Here is an 18,214-nt window from a genome sequence, read left to right as displayed (position 1 = left end):
CAAAAGTATTCAAGATCAGCTTTAACTGTACATACAAAAATAATGTAGATAATTATTACCAATATATAAAAATACTGTATAATTCTAGATGTTTAATTTTAAAGTAATTTAGTGACATTGTGTATTTATACAGATTCATACAAACTTGGATAAGAGTAGAGTTTTATTTTTGGTTTGTTTTGCAAAATAAAAGTTAACTAATAATACAAAGAAATGTTTACTCACTATACACAAAATAAACCCACTTCTGCTGCAAAATTCTTTATTGTACATTTTTTTATACAAAGTTATTAAATAAATCTAGAATAACTCATTTTTTATTTGACATTATTTATAAAATTTATTAGTTAAAATAATTTGAGAAAAAAAAATTCCAACAGATTAACATTTTTAGAAATTGCAGTACCTGATTTAAAAGAATGGAATGAATAAGTACACGTTAGGACATTTTTATCACATTTATTTCAATGCAATGCAAAGTATTGTATACCGAGCCCACGCACTCAAAAGTATTCAGACAGCAACGTGCTCCGTTTGTATATATAGAATTGATCCTATTTACACTTTTAAATTAAGTACTACAGATACTTAACAAATTAAAAAAATAATTTCTCTTAACAAACTAAGTATATTTCAGAAATTGTACTTTCAGACTACAATTTCTAGAATTATATACGTATATAAAAAAAAATTAAATTACAGTAGGCCTATACAATATACCAAAATAATATCCCATTTACACTATACAAATTTTAAATTAAAAAAAAATTTTCTTCCCTAGGTTTCATTATGTAAAATAATTAAGAAATGAAGAAAATTATATTGCACAACCATCGTTGGTAATTCAATTTAAATAAAATACTGATACTTCGTAAATTCTTTGGCGCACTTTCCAGAAATGTGGGAGTGGAGATGCTTTCATTGTAGCAGTAACGACTTGTCTCTAAAATAGCAGTCAAGTCTTGTTTTACCATATTCCTGGAAAGAAAAATATTTAAATTAATATATTGAATTGCTTAATAAAATTTCAATTTTCATCTTACTTTAAGTTTTTACTTGAATGCCTTAACAAACTTGCAATTTCTTTTCATAATTGTAGTAATTTATAAGTCAGGATTGAAATAATAATGAACATGAGATGATTATTAAATCCATATATAAAAAAATTAGCATTGCAGTGATGGCCTGCAGCTATCTGATATGGGATACTGAGTAATTACTAGTACATTTTGTAAAACTATACATACAGGGTCTTTCAAAATGAATGCTACCATTTTGAATCTGTGTACTTATTGGATAATTAAACTCACACAATTACATTGATTGTTGTAATTATCTCCCATCTGCAATCATATGTGTAGTCATCTACTACATGTAGGAAGTGCCATAAACAAAAATGGTAAACTTGCAATAGAGAAGGTATTCTGCTATTAGCAGTCAGAGTAACTCATCATTGTGCAACGTGAGTAATCTGCAAGAGTTATAGAATTGTGGCTGCTGTGGGAGGAACAACAACAGCTGCATTCAGCAGATTCAACAGTTGTAACTGACCAAATTGGTATCTGTCAAGTAACAACCTGGATCTACTGAATGATGTGTGATGTTGCATTAGAACAAAAAGCCTCAATGGTCAGTTTCAGGCAGTGATAGGTAGTGTAAACGAAAGACACTACCAAATGTGACGTCAAAACACCAAACACGTTCCAAAAGAGTGCTACTGTAAAGGGTGTTCAGCAGAAAAATATTCTGGAACTGTTGAGTCTGCTGAACGCAGCCAATGAATATGCTGTAGCGAGTGTCTCATTTGGATGTGTACTATGTGGCACATCCAAATGAGACAAGATACACACATTGAAAAAATTGTAATGGGCAAACATAAAACTGAGTTTTCCAGTTTTAATGTACATTGCAACATTCTTGGGTAATAATTAACATAATTAGAATAATTTAAAATGGTAGCATTTTTTTTGGAAAATCTTTATTTTAATTTAAAATTTTGAAACTTACATTACAACCTGTCTTTTTCTTACTAATAACTAAACACCTACTCAAAAACCCTTAAATAGTGCAGCCAAACTTTAACATTTTGAACGTTTTCGGTCTTGTTCAAAGACCTTTCTCAAGAAAAGAACAATGTAAAATTAAAACATAGTATGAATACAAACCGAACAAGCTTTAGAACATTTTTAAACATTCTTACTAATGTTTGCAGGTCTCAGAGTACTCTGACATTGCAATGCTGTCTTGAGTGTTTCACCCATATCACAAGACATAGTGGCCAAACTCTGAAGTGTGAAAGAGCACTGCTGTTGCAGGAGGTTGTGCAAGCAACAGGCTGGTAACCTCAAATTACGTAATTTTCCTATTTGAATGTCATCATACTGCTGGGTCCAATAGGAAGAAAAGAGTGTTGCAAAAGGGGTTTGGAGTAATTCGACCAAAAGTAGTCATCAGCCTCCTCCCAGAAGAGAGGATGGTCAATGACTACTAATAATTAGTAGTCATTGATCATCCTCACTTTTCAAATTTTAATATAAACTAGTATCAATAATTAATACTAGTCTATATTAAAATTTGAAAAGTGGTAAGTGTTGGATAGGTTATGAAGACATGTGATTGAAGTTGCTAACCTTTAAGTCCAGAAGACTTCACATAAATCTTGTAAAAATGTGAGAATAATTGCTTTTATGTGATAAAGTGTTTATATTTTTGCAATAGATTATATTAGCTACATGGAAAGTATGTTCTCATAAATATTGCATTTATATAAAAATTATTGGGTTGCAATTTGAAAAAAACTGTAAATCTATAAATTTCTACTGTCCTTCCTTAATCTTGAGAATGTAGTTAGATGAAAATCTAGACCAAATATGGAAAGCTTGGGACAGGAGGTCCAGATCAACCATATACAAACTTCTGATTTGGACCAGAAGTCATTACTTCAATTCAAAATTTTCCCCAAACAGAGTTAGATAGATAACTGGCACAACTCTATTGCTAACAGGAAAAGTATGATGTGCAGGACTATAAGAATTGAGAACATTGTGATGAAAAGTTGCAGCCCGGCATTGTGGCCATGTCACAATAAATAATCGCTCAATAGAATTAGTTTGGTTTATTTGGTTATGGCAACGTGACATGTGAATATTTTTGGGTGGGATGTATAACATTATCCATGTTAGAAGTATGTGAACATAACTGCCAAATTTGGTAGCAACTGGTTGAATAGCCTAGGAGTGTATAGCAAACAAGCAAATACAACAAACATCCTCATTTATATAGATTATTATTTACAAAAATAGTATTCTGTATAAGTAGCCATATTTTGTTTCCTAATTAAATTACATCAGTTACATGGCATTTGGCATATTATGTAGAATATGTAAATCTTGGATAATTCAAAATCACAAATATTTCTTACCCTGAATTTCAAACTAACGAGGATTTCCTATATTGGTATTTGGCATCCATGAATATAAACACATTATGGTGTTTTATATTCAAGATGTTAGTTCTTGTTGAATGAATGTAATCTAATGTTTTAAATTTGTATAGATTTAAATGCTAAATACCAACATTCTATAATCAAAACCTTCAGCAGGAATATACTATGAGATGCACCAAAGCAATTTAATGAAAACAAAAACACTACATACCCAGTAACCAAAGGTAATTTTAGAAGTCTGTGCATTGACGATGGCCCACAGCATCCATAGGAAATGAGATGCAAGGTTGAAAATTCTAATCTCTTCTAGAATGTTTTCTTCTGTGTTATAATGTATCAAGTCAGGATTTTTGTCGAACGAGGCAGCTTCTAGATAGTATCTGATGAAATGTAGCTAAAAATATTACGTAATAATTCATATAAATATATATTTTATTTTATAAGTTTATTATACTTAAAAATATTCACAATATTTCAATGTGAAAATTATGATATGGTAGAAATTCTGTGTTTTGGACAAAATCATTTTTACTCATCAGTAGCAGTAGTGAATCTTACATTCATAAGTACAAAACAACAATCACACAATAATAATAGATGTGAACATTTAACTCGTTTATCTAGAAACATTTATTGTTGGTGCCTAACATATAGTAGTCCAGCATTCTTCAACCTCTTCACACTAGTGGACCAGCAAAAATAGAAATAATATTTCATGGATTGTGCATGACTGCACAGTTACGAGAAGCAGTCTAATCACAATCTCTCACATTAATGCGCATGCATTGCTTACATTAATTATTATATTGTTAAAATATACAAGGATAAAATGTTGTTTATCCTAATTTTGGGAAATATCACAGATAAGTTAAATTAGGTTAAAGCTGAGTTTATGGTATATATGTATGATTCATTTAAATTCTAATTACAAAAATTACAATAAGTTTTAGGCTAAAAAAACATAGTAATTAGGTAAAAAAAATTATTGTAGATAATATTTTATTAAGATTACTGTTCTAAAATTACAATTTTTAGTTAGTATGGCATCAGTCTGTTAAATTTTTTGCGGACTGGCAGGAAATTTTTGTGGACCAGTCAGTGCCGGTCTGAAGACCCAAGGTTGGAGAACACTGGTGTAGTCTATCCACCAATTGTTTTACAATTGATTTAAGACATTTTTGATATGCAAAACTGGGTTAAATTCTTTTACTTATTAGATTGGAAAAAATACAGTATATCAAATATTTGTTTTAAACTGACAGTAGGCAGTAGAACTGTCAGTTTTATCATCATTACCTTCAACAATTCCAATTATAAAATCCAAATTGTTATAATCATTCAAAGTTTGTTCTTATTCTAAATTTGTCTGATTTATTAAGCATAATATTAATAATTTTAAATTTATTAGTTTTTGAGGAAACTTCTGCCAAATTAGGATTGACCAGAAGGACAAGATTTAGCAAAAGCTACTTAAAGTTCATGTCAATGACTATAACTAAATTTATTGAATTTAGTTCTGACTTCATTCTGTCTGTGTTGGCAAGTTTTTCTCAAAAATTAATAACTGAACTAACAATTCCAACATATTTTGTTAGTGTACATATGCTTTCATTAAAGAATTAAAATTTGGTAAAATTTATAAATACATTATGCTATAAAAAAAAAAGTTAAAAAGGTTACCTGCTGTTCCCGTGTCGGGTAGTTTTCCGGCTCGGAAGTAAAGTGTGGATAGTTGGGATCCGAATAGTCGAAACACCATTCGCAAAAATGATTTGCTAAGTCAAAACCCCTGCATATTTTTAAAAAGTTTATTCATAAATATTTCTTAATTCTAGTTAAAAAGAAATTTTATATTTATAGTTTCATGATTATTTTTCTCAAATTTAAAACAATATATTCTACATTTTCACCTAAATATTAAGTTCATAGTTCATATTTGCTAAAAATTTCTAAAAACAAATTTCTTTTGAAAATTTACTTTCATCTAGGATTAAGTGAAAACTGTAGCTATTGAAGGTATTCTGCATTGAAAGTTGATAATATTCAAATACATCATGACTGGTATGTATGACCTTTGTAGCTGCTTTTTCTCATTGCAAAGTTTGTGCTATTTATTTTGGTGGAACCAAATCATTACACAAAAACTGACAATTTATATTTTAGTCAAAATATGATTGGATTATATCTCTAAATGTGAAATATTGTTATTTGGCATTGTAGATACTATTGGGATGTGATTGTATCTCCATTTTTAACAGGCTTCGGAGATTTATACTAATTTGAAATAACTGTAATTTATGCAGGTTTATGCAAACCCATGTAAATTAGTTATTCTATGTAAAAATTATGAATTTTTTTCAAAGCAAAGCATTGAAACATGAATTAGCACTCTTGCAAACATGTATAAGCCCTGTTGCTACTGAACCATAAAGTCTTTAATAAACCATTATGCAAAACTTATGAGGAAGTTGCTCAAAAGTTTTTAACTTTGATTTTCTTGAAAAACATCCAAGAAGCATACTTTTTCACTTTGCTTAATAAAGGCATTACTCAAACTTCATAAACTAATGTGTTTATTATGACACAGCTTTCAAATTATCCCATCCAATGAATCATTCTATAGATTAAAACCAAAACACAAGAACTTAGCATTTTCTTCTTTCATTTCAAAGTGTAAAAATATAAACATACAGATTAAGTCCTGTAAATTTTTGTATTTTTATTATTTTTTGACATGCTGCAATATCAAAGAACCAATTTCTACAAATTCATCATAACAGTTCTTTTATTTAACACATATGATTACTAATTTTTACTTAAAAAGATTTGTTTTGTAGCAGTTTCTTACTTTAATTTTAAAATTTTTTTCTTTGCTTTGTTATATGAAAAATTTGTTCCAAGAAGATTGCCTTTTCACTTGATTCTCAATATATATTTTGATTAGATGATACAAAATTATACAGATAATAGTTCATGTATCTTTTATTACTACTTTTTCTCAATAAAAATTATAAGAATATTAAAACTTTACAATTTTAGAATGTAAAATTGTTTTATGTTCCTGTCCTAACTTAATAAAAGCATAAATGTCTAATTATAAATAATTAATAATTACCTGTAATTATAACTGCAAAATTCAAAATCTATAAAAACAACCTTATCATCTGTTGCCTGAGAACCTTCGGGTCGAAGTATGTTACCTGCAATGATTTTGACAATAAAATTTTTAGAATTATTCTGGAAGAAAAGAAGAGAACAGGATTTGAACCTAAAACTTCTAGTTTTCATGGACATATGTTGCCAGTTATGTTAGTAGGGTCTCTGTCCAATCTTTGCTTCCAAAGCTATACATTAATGGCAGATTATTTGGTAATACAAGTATATCGGGTAGTTGTTTATGTTAGTTAGTCCATATACTTTACATGCCAGGATAAAAGCATAAGTCAGCCGAAAGCCCTAGAGAGTTGTGCATGTTAAGTTGTCTCCAGTCGGCATCTTGAGTGACAGGATGGTAATTTATGTCCAAATTAAATAATTAATAGCTTTGGAACAGAAGACTGGAAGGAGGTCTGGATAGCATAAGTAGCAATGCATCTGTACAATAAATATAGTCTATAAATAATGACAGAGTGAAAATAATATGTTCCATCAGTCTTTTTACTAAAAAACTTCCCTTTTTAAAAATCTTTAATTTTTCAGCTTTCTGTTTTATTTGAAAATGATTTGTATATATCAGATACATGAAATAAGTGAAACATCTAATGATGAAAGTGGCAATTCAGTTTATGATACTTAGGAAATTCTTTTATGTGTTTTTGTTATTTATATCTATATGACAAACAAAATATTTGTAATAAAATTATACTTACTATTAAATATAAATAACTAAACAATTTGTAAAAAATTTTCAAATTTAAAAAAGAGCAGATATAGCTAAATGCAAACTTCATAAAATATCAGTAATACGACTTTGACATAAGTTATCTTAAATTAATTGTACTGACCTTTCTTTTAATAATACCTAGTCTAACACCATGCATTTGAATGCACAATGTTGATCTAGGTATTATTTCAAGAAAAAATCTTTATCTTCTTCAATAATTTTACAAAATAATTAGTTCTTTTAAATATAGATGGAAACAGTTTGGAGTATTTTTTTTATCTATAGAACTCCACTTACAAATTCTAAATTAAAATATCATGTGGAAGTCATTGGAAGATACCACCTTTAATTGATTATATTGTGTTCTGAATGTTTCAGAATTGAATCCAGTGAGCACTCCCAGGAATTTTTTATGGGTGGCAAGTCCTGGATATGTTAGGCTCAGTCTCTTACCATATGGCTGCCCTATGTGGGTCTAGCCACTATGGACATGAAATAATGGTCCTCATGTGTCCACAGAACAGAAAGGGTTGAGAACAAAATAGAGAGATTGAGGCTGAAGTTCAAACATTAAACTTGTATGGCAAGCAGAAGTACACATTTGATGTTTGAATTCCAAGTAAAACACATTGCGCCACACGTTCACGTTGCGCACTGACTCATGGGATATTGTTGAAAAATGGCGGAAACATTTAACAATGACAAATGTTACCAGCAAAAGGTAAATAAACAAATTAAACTATTTTAGAGTATTTATAGGATGTTTAATAACACTAAATAATTATTTTTAATTAGCGTCGTATCTCCTACCGTACAATAGGATGACCTCATACTTTTGTTGAGAGAAGTAGTGGCTTATGTAAATCTGAAAGCAGCTTGGAAAATTATTTTTAAAAAATTTACAAACATATTAATTGCACTGTTGATGATAGATGCTGTGAAAGAACAAACCTACTCCTACAGAATTATGATAAGCTATTACAAACACAAATATATGTAAATTCTATAGGCACTTCACATCACTTGCAAAAAAATTGAATAATTAAATAATTTCTGGATTAAAATAGTCTGTTTCTTTATATTATTATTCATAAATGCTTAATCAATCATTATTTTTAATAAAATACATCATAATTTTAACCCCAAACACAAAAAAATGAAGAAGTTTAAGCCAAACTTCTACTCACCATGCTAGACATAGCAAATGCCATTATCAACTTTCTAGAATTGCCAAATGACAGCACTTGACGTCCGACGTTCACGTTTTGGACTGAAAACGTCAGCCACAACCTCTCTAATATGTAAAAGTTGACATTGAGGACACATCCAGGAATTTGCATGTTATGATACACAGAAGTGTAGAAATATTCAGTCATTTTGTTTTACACAAAGTGCTAATAAGTCATTAGACATTATACAAAATGCTTAGTGACATATTTTGGCATCTGTCTAATTTAATCTGTTTCAACATCTGCAGAAAGTAGGTTAGTATTTCAATAAGTGACCAGAAAAACTAGGAAGATTCTGAAACAAATGTTTATTACAGGATGTGCTAGTGCTTTAAATTTCAGCATGTAGCTACAACATATATGAAGTATATAGTTACAGCAAAAAAGAACAAACTTTTTCATTCTGTTTTGGAACAATTGGTCATAAATTGTTTTGTACAAGAACAAATATAAAAAAACTAATTATATCAATAAAATCATCATTATTTACCTTCTTGTAAGTCATTATGACAGAAGAGAACTGGTGATTTTGCTTGCTGCAGATGATGTCTACAAGAAGAAGAAAAATTAGTTAGCAAAATAATAATGGCTACAATATTAATTCTATTTTGCAGAATTGACTTATACAGAAACAGAACTTATACCTGAACAAAACAGACTTATACCTGAACAAAACAGAAACTACCTAAATGGAAATGGAGAGATTTTTCTACGTTAGGTTCTACTATAACCTGAAAACCTGTAATTCACAAATGGATGGTTTTGTCTACAGAAAACCTAACTTAATTCAAATAAAGCAAAAAGTTAAGATTCCATTTGTAGACAGATAAATAAACTTGCCTCTGGGTATAACAGTCAAATGGTCATTTCTGAACATGAAAAAATGTATTCATAGAAGGATTTTGAACCTTTTCAGAGAAACAAAGATCAAGTGATAGTGACTTAATGGACACTAGATACTTGTTAATATTAGTCTTTGTTAAAATTAATCAGAGTCAGAATCAAAAACTTTCAATAATTGAATGAGTTTCCGAGAACAGAACTTGAAAAAAAGCAATGAGTACAATTTGTTAAAAACACAGTGTATAAGGTAACACAGTGTATAAGGTAACACAGTGTATTCTTTACAGGGCAAATTAGCAGTTAGTAACAAACTAGTATTGAGTATTTGAGTTGATCAACTTCAATCTGTAATTACCAGCAATGTTAATGACTAGTTGGAGTATTAAATAAGAATAAGATTATTCCACAATTTCACTTTGAATGCATTATAGTAATACACAAACCAAATTTTAATTTAGTGTGTGTATTACTGTAATGCAGTTGGAATTTCTGACAGTAGAGCAAAAAACTAGTGTTTTACTAGTTTTTGGCACTTCAGTTGGCTTTTTTACCACTGTGCAAATTCGTCAGAATTCATCTGAGGATTATTCAAATAGCCAGGACAAGTTCATGAGAATGAGAACATTTCAACAGAAACCGATTCTCAGTTCTTGCATTCAAATACTCCCGTCTTTGGTTGGAACCCTTTAGATTAAACCTAGTAATAAAATATTTCTACTATAAAACTGAATGTAACTGTACAACATTTATTTGGTATAGTTTAAAGAAAAAAAACCCCCAAAAACCTGTTCAAAATGGAACATATTCAGTGCGATATATTCCAGTTTATACAAGTTTTACTGTAATAATAAATCAATTTAAATTGTATCTTACTTTAAATTAATTATTAATAATCAAAAGATTAGAATTTTCTGAAATCAATAGAAAAATATTTGAACAATTTATTGAATTTGGCTTTTAATCAAAATTTTTTCATGGATTTTGTGCAAAGAATTTTTCTTTTATTTTTTAATTTAACAACATTCAATTATACAGGTATATTTTAATAAACATTTAATTATTTTTGCATCCAAAAAAATATTGTTAAAAAACAAACTTAGATAGCAATCTTCACTCGCTCTTTCCTATTTGATACATAGATCTAGCAAAACACAGTTAACAGATTTTATTTTTGGATTTTTTTTGTATCCCTCTTGTACAGTCTGTACCTTTTCTAGGGAGGTATATGCCCATAGATTAAATTATCTGAATTTGTCACTTGAACATAAAATCATCAAATGCTGAAAACTTAGTTATAAAATAACATTACAAAATGGCTACTATTCAGAAAATTTAATTTTTTATTTAGTATATGGTTTTATTTTCCATATTGGATCAGATTGATGGAATAAGGTATGATTTTCCAAGGTGAGATGGCTCATTCAAAGACTACGGGAAACCGACCCATTTAAGTATTAAACAATGAAGAAAACCTAGAAAACTTCACATGCCAGCGAGCTGGCAAGTAACAAACTCGCAACCAATTACCATTCAGCCTTTATCCACTCAGTCACTGATAAAAGTTATTTTCTATCACAGACCAAATAGTATGTATGATTCATTATTGTTCAATAGTGAACAAGTGAACAGAGATAAGTTTTTATTTACATTCAAAACAGAATGATAAAATGAGTTTTTAAGATAATACCAGCTAATTGAAAAGAGAGGGGGAAAAAGTAATAATAAAATCCAAGTTTGAAAAACTGGGAAGCAGTTTAAAATCTAAGTTATATCAACAGCAATTTTTTTATATCTGTTTGTTCCTTTACAGTAACTTTTACTTTAATTCTGCATTAATTTTATCAAAATATCAGAATTTATAAAACAAATTTAAGATTATAAAACAATACTCAATGAAAACTTTGAATTTCCAGTAAATAATTTTAATAAAATGTAAAATTTACCAGAAATTTAAGGTTTGCGTTAGTAACAGTTGCGAAGGAAGTGTAATGTATACATTTAAAACAAACAGAAGGTATATTTCTGATACTTAGCACTGAGTTCAGCGTTAACGTAGATTCTTCTTTTTATTGCTATAAAAGCAGCAATAAAAAGAAGAATCTACGTTAACGCTGAACTCAGTGCTAAGTATCAGAAATATATGCAACTTTGGCGTGAGTTAACTTTTATTATTTTCTACAAAACAGAAGGTATTCTATTTTTATTAAATTTGAGAAAAAGACAATAAAGTATTTATTATTTCAATCATAATGACTATTTTTCAACATAAATATTAAGCACACAAATATTTGTCCCAAATTTTGCTTACAAAAAATTACTTTATTTTCAATGAATTATTCTGGTTTATCTATTAAAATAAACATAAAATCATAAATTTCATTTACAACATTTTCTTGCAGATAAAAGCTGTTAGATTTGAACACATCAAAATATCAATTGAAATAGCTCCATACAAATGCTTTCATATTTAGTTGTACAGTATAGATGTTGTATTGTCTGGTGAGATGCCTCATTCAAAGGCTTTATGGGAAACTGACCCATTCAAGTATTAAACAATGAAGAAAACCTAGAAAACTTCTGGCTGGCAAACATTTAATTAGGCTGTCAGGCTGTCTGGCTGGCAAAAATGTGAATGAATCAGCATTTTAATCAACTTTAACATTTACCGATACAAAAAAGATGTAATAAAAATTCATCAGACTTTCAAAACTTCATTATGTAGAAATTACATTTCATTAAATAAGGACATTTAAAAATGTTACAAAATATATTTTTAACTTGATAACGTCTCAACATAATTTCTTAAGTATATTATTTAAGAAAGAAATATTGAGATGCAAAGATATATGGCATAGAAACAGTCTTGATATCAATATTTGGTCAAACTGTAAAGATTGATTAAAAAAATCAAATCAAAATTTGAAAATTTTACTAGACTTAAACAAATTAAATTTTGAGTCACTGTACAAACAGCAAGACTATTATATCAGAAAAAGGAATAATCAAAATAAATTATAGTTTGTTTGTAAGTTACAGTAACACAACACTTGGGTGATCTATATAGGGAGAAGACTTCTGGGAGGTCTTTTAAGAATCACTGGACTCTATTTAGGCATTAAAAATGTGGAGAAAACCTGGAAAACTCCATGCGGCCAGCCTGTCCAGTTGAGGTGCAAATCCATGACTGAACTACCAGTGTTCGGTCATGGTTTTGCACCCCTATCATCTATCATAATAATTTACATGTTAAATATTTGCTTTAAATATACTGTACACTGTTTAACTCAAATGGATTTTGATACAGTATTTTCATAAACTTTCTGAAATTTTAATTTAAATAAAATAATTAATCTTCATCTATCGAATAAGCTAACCAGAAACTTTATAGAAAGCATGAGAACCATGTACCACTAAAATAAACATCATGTCACATGATGGCAGACAAAGGTGGTGACTTCCAGAAATTACATGTGACCTAGATATTATAACTGCTATTTTTTTGTTTTTTTTTGTTTTATTTGATTGCTAATAGATTTCCCCAACAAACTGATGTAATAAATAAATGGAGTTTTGATAAATTAATTTATAAAAAATGATTATAGTTCGATTCTATATAAAAGTTTTAACCTCTGTGGCAAAATTTTAAAAATATAACAGTTGCAAAAAAGTGGTAAAAATGTTTGTTTTATTTTCAAACAAATCAATTCTAAATGTAAAATATCACAATTAAAAAAATCTACCAAACTTGTAGGAGTGAACAGATCTGGAAAGCACTTGTGCTGGACAGTTCTGGAAAGCACTTGTTGGTAGCTTATTTAACCATTCGGTTGAGTGTTTGAGTGTCTGGACAACACCAAGAGGTTTATATTAACACAATGATTGTACTTTATTTAATATTAATTTTACTATTATGTATTTTTTACATTGAGCTCAAAGTTTCATTGGTACATTGTAATGAAAGGCATCTAATTTATTAGAAACAACCAATAAATTTTTTGATTATTTCCTATCATTCATATGCATTAAATTTCTATGTCTTAGCTTTTTTTTGCTATTGTATTGAAATAAAAATAAATATCTTAAACTAAGTTATTAATCTTTTTATTCTTTCCCTATCAAGTCTGATCAGTTATTCAAAATTGTATCCCCTAATTATTTTGAATAATTGGCATTCTAACTTACTGTAATTTGTATAATAGCCACTAAATATAATAAAAAATAAAAAATCAATTTTTAAGTTATTTCTTAAATTACTACTTGTTTTAATGATTCAAATTTTTGACATTATTAAACCATAAATGACCATAAATGAAACCCTGACAAATACAGACATTAAAAATGGAACAAAAAATTTTAAATGAATAAAGCTCTTGATATACTGTACACTTAAATGGGCTTAAGTTCTAATATTAATCAGAATTTCAGCCCATTATTTAAAATATAAAATAATTTCATTTCGATTATTTGTTTTTAAATTAATATGAAATTATTCTCTTAGTGCCCACAAGATGAAAAGAATTGGAAGAAAAAGTAATGAGGAATTATATGTTCTCTTTGAAAGATTACACACCATTTTATGTGATGATCTAGAGCAGTGATGCAAAACTTTTTAATTGGCAGGCCAAATTGCATGCAAGTCATAGGTAGGCACACCACAAATATTTTCTACATCCACAGCTATTTTAAACTGCATATTTTCTCTGCAATTACTATTTGGAGGTGGTTATTATTTCCTTCGTACATATCCCTTTGATGTCCATTATTAATAAAGTATTTGAATATTTATTTATAAAAATTTTATTTTTAAAGCAAATTATACTTGAAATGGCAATTGGTACCTTTCTTTATAATGAGTGCTATGTTCTATGTATCATTAATAAAATAATAATAATACTACACCTACTGTATATTGTACATTTTACATAATTCATTTTCTATTAAAATTTGTTAAATAAATACAGTACCTAGTTAGCATAGTTTGATATTTATTAATTTTACATTGTTTCCCAAGGTTCTCAGAAAACCTCGAATAGCAAATGCAGCAATTATTTCAAGTTTTAAGGATGAGACACAGTTACTATTCAAATAAAACCAGTATTCAGTAATGCTAAAAATAGGCCTATTTCTATCATTCACAAGTGGCATGTCAAATATGTTTGGGGGGTTGGATTAATTTGTGCCAGGGCAACAACTGGTCTAGATTTAAAATTTCTTAAATCATGAAATCACTTTCTGGCCTGTATGTCAAGTTTACCTCCCCCCCTTAAAATCCAAAAATATACATACTTTATCACTAAAAAAATTATTGGTTTAAAAATTTTGCCTTGAAATAATAAAGAAATAAAATTCCTTTAAATATGTTTTTAATTGTAATAAGGACAATTGGACAATTAATTAGGCTATTATCAACTGTCTGTACCAATAGTTCTTAACATGGGGCACAAGACATCTTTTCTGGAGATAATATATTTTTAAAATTTCAAAAAAAAAATTTTCTACCTTTTCCAGTGAGAACAGTCTTATTAAAATAAAAATCTTACTAAAACTCTAATAATGTCAAATTTAAATGCATAATTAATGTATTTTTTCAGTTATAAATCCATAACCTAGACCTAAATATTACTGTATCAATGAATGGGCACAGATGAATTTTCTTGATAAGCTAAAATATATGCAAAAATGTGATATGACCCTACATCTTTAACACGTCGACTGCCAACTACGAGATAATTCATAGTTTGTGTTATTGCCTAGGACGCCAACTACGAGTTATCTCGTAGTTTGTTTACTTGCTATATTTGTGCAGCTACGATTAAATTTGTAGTATATCAGTGTAAATATGAATAGATAGCCTCAGGGGCAAGAATGAAAAATTAAGGTTTGCTTACATGAACAGAGCATTTATTAATATATGAACAGAAAATATAATCATAAAAAGTTTATTCAAAATCAAAAGAAAAAGAATATTTTTGTTTGTGATAATTTTTAAAACAATCTTTCACATAAAGGGCTGGCTTCTCTGGACAGATTGGACAGAAATAACACGTTTCTCGGTATTTTTTAGCTTTGGTACAAATTTGACATGGCTTTGTCTGATGCTGTTTTTACTGTAGGTGGGATACTCTGTAAATAATGAAGCTCTTGCAATCTAATTTTTTTTTTTTAAACTGGTTGAATCTCTTCCCCAATCAATGCCTTGACAAATGCTTCTCTAAACTTCATAAGTTTTATTTTAGAAGAAGTTGCTTTTTGAAAAAAATTTGTGCACATTGTGTATATATATGTATCTCTATAATATGTAATGCAACCTTTCTGGGCCATCTAATAGTCTTTCTTAGAGCTGCGTAGTACAATAGCATTTGATCTGATCAGTCAATGCCAGGCATTCCTTGATTGTAATCTCAAATTATATTCAATTTCATCGAAAGTTTTCCATGCGATTGGACACCTCTACCATTTCAACAACATGCATGTTTGAAATGGTAAGGTCTTCTCGTTTGTCTTTCGCTCGCTGCCAAATAAACTCCCCCCTTTTCAGTTTTCAATTTACCACATCCCTCAGATTCCCCTTTCTGTTATTTCATAGAATTCCACACACACAAGTTTTTCGTGTAGTCAGTAATTTCACAAGAGCAACAGAATTATAAAAATTATCCATGTATACTGTATATCCCTTATCCAGATAGTCCTCAAATAAGTGTAAGACAACATCAGTACTGTCTATTCCCTGTCAATTCCCTCAGATTTTCCACTGTAAATTGTTATTTTCATAACAACAGCATTGGATTCACATAGTTCATACCGTTTGACACCATATTTGTGTTTTTTTATTTTTTATGTACTGCAATCTTGTACTGGCGTGGAAATGCAATCTTCCACGCCACAACATCATTGATTCATCAATACATATTTTTATCTGGCATACAGTTTTGGCACACAATATTATTGAAATGATTTAGTGCAGGTCATACCTTATATAATCTGTCAGAAGATGGTATTAAGCTTTGTGAAAATAATGCAGTAATAATTGGAATTTATTTTGATTCATATGTGATTGCCAAAACATTACATTATACAGTTTGTTTGTACTCCAGTAATGTTCTATTAAAGAAAAAGAACAAGGACTCATTTGTAATACAAGTCCAATAAAAACTTTCATTTCTGCAGTGATGACATCTTTCCACTGTGATACCCTTTTAGATTTTTTTTATTTGTTTATGTTTTGCAATATCTTGCGCAGCATATAAATTTGTTTTGTTCAACCAGTAACGCAAGAAATTCTTCCAAAGAAATAAGTCCACCAGCATTTGCACTGTAAGATTTGTCATATCCAATTTCAAACCAATATTTTCTTGATTTTCTGTCCACAAATTATCATTTGGATTTGATGTGATTGCTTGAGAAGCATCATGATTGCCTTTAGGTCCGAGAATAGTGTCATCTTCAGGTTCAGAGACAACTTCATCATCACTGTCCTCACTTGAATCGTCAGAAGGCGTGATATCGCTACCGTCATTACAATCCTTGCCAAAAATCTCGTCAGATTCTGAATCACTTAGATTACCATAGTACTCAAGTTGTTTTTCAGTCAGTGGTCTTTTCTTATCCATATTGGGGTATTTATAATTTGATTATAAAAGTAATTATAAAATAATACACTCAAGAAAGATGTAAATGTGATGCGCTCAACTCTATATCTGATTTATTACTAACAAATTTAGACGCATATCTCTGACTCAGCTGTAACAAAGTGACAGATTGAATCGTGTCTGTGCATGAATTAACTCATACTTGGCTTTAGCAAAGAGCTTTCTGTTACATAAGCCAACTATGAGATAATTTGTAAGATCTTTTTTTAAAAAAAAAACAACCACATTCTATATGCTTTTTGATGATTACTATGTACTATAATTAGAGTTTTTAATAATACAATATGATTAAATTAAATTGGCTTCTTACGCTGGAATCTTGAAAGTACCATGGCAAATAAAATTCATATGTGTTAAATAAAATTCTTAACTGATTTTTCATGAAAGGTGTGAAAATGCATTTTAAAAATTCAAGGGATGTGAGCAGCAAAGGTCTACATTAATGATTGTAATGTTTTAGCAATGACGAGACAGACTTGATTGGCAACATCACAAGGAATATATTATTAAACAGGAAAAGAAAAAAACATAAAATAAAATCTGGGAAGATAATTTAAACTACAGAATAAGAAAGTCGATATTTAACAAAAGTAATTCAAATTCACATATTAATCTGCTCCTTCAGTTAGTTTAATAATTTTCCATTGTTAGTTAGCCTCAAATTATTATTTCAAAAAGGGCATTCAACAATCTTACTTTCTATTCAAGTAAATATTGCATTATAATTATGATGTGCATGTCATGTGTTAATTTGTCAAACATTCCAAGTTTAATAAAAAGGAATCCGACAGCTGCAAGTTGTAAATTCCTGGTTTAAAGCAATAGAAAACATTAATTTCACAGTGAAAATATCTTAGAGGGAAGAAATCAGCCATTGTCAGTATTGAAATATTCACTATAATTCTTATTTCAATAATTTAATTTTTTTTTAAAATATTAGATATTGTTGTCTTTGTAACAAAAAATAAATAAATCATTACAGTTCAAAAATTATATTAACAAAATTTAAATAATATTATATGTATATAAATATAATAATATTCTGACCCTTCCTGCGAGGGATGCAAAAATACGTCCGACAGACTGTTATCTTAGCCATCCATTGGTTTTATTTTATTGCCGGGCAACACTTTTGAATTATAACATAGAATCAAGATATATCTCT

General features: G+C 29.0%; 1 protein-coding gene across 2 annotated transcripts in view; it reads right to left on the bottom strand.

Annotated features, from left to right (window-relative positions):
- Positions 1–245: 245 nt before the first annotated feature.
- The window catches only part of LOC136989324 (choline/ethanolamine kinase-like), a 78,835-nt gene continuing 60,866 nt past the window's right edge, over positions 246–18,214 (bottom strand). For both annotated transcript variants that reach the window (XM_067287448.1, XM_067287449.1), the window contains 5 exons: positions 9,048–9,106; positions 6,561–6,645; positions 5,126–5,234; positions 3,657–3,839; positions 246–978 (listed from right to left, as the gene is read on the bottom strand). In XM_067287448.1, coding sequence (XP_067143549.1) covers positions 919–978; positions 3,657–3,839; positions 5,126–5,234; positions 6,561–6,645; positions 9,048–9,106 — 496 coding nt within the window. In that variant the 3' untranslated portion in view covers positions 246–918. The remainder of the gene's footprint in view (positions 979–3,656; positions 3,840–5,125; positions 5,235–6,560; positions 6,646–9,047; positions 9,107–18,214) is intronic.

Source organism: Centruroides vittatus, unplaced genomic scaffold (assembly GCF_030686945.1).
Source record: "Centruroides vittatus isolate TY-2023 unplaced genomic scaffold, ASM3068694v2 scaffold_464, whole genome shotgun sequence".
Classification (NCBI taxonomy): domain Eukaryota; kingdom Metazoa; phylum Arthropoda; class Arachnida; order Scorpiones; family Buthidae; genus Centruroides; species Centruroides vittatus.
The sequence above is the reverse complement of the archived record's forward strand: the minus strand, read 5'-3'. Positions and strand labels throughout refer to the sequence as shown.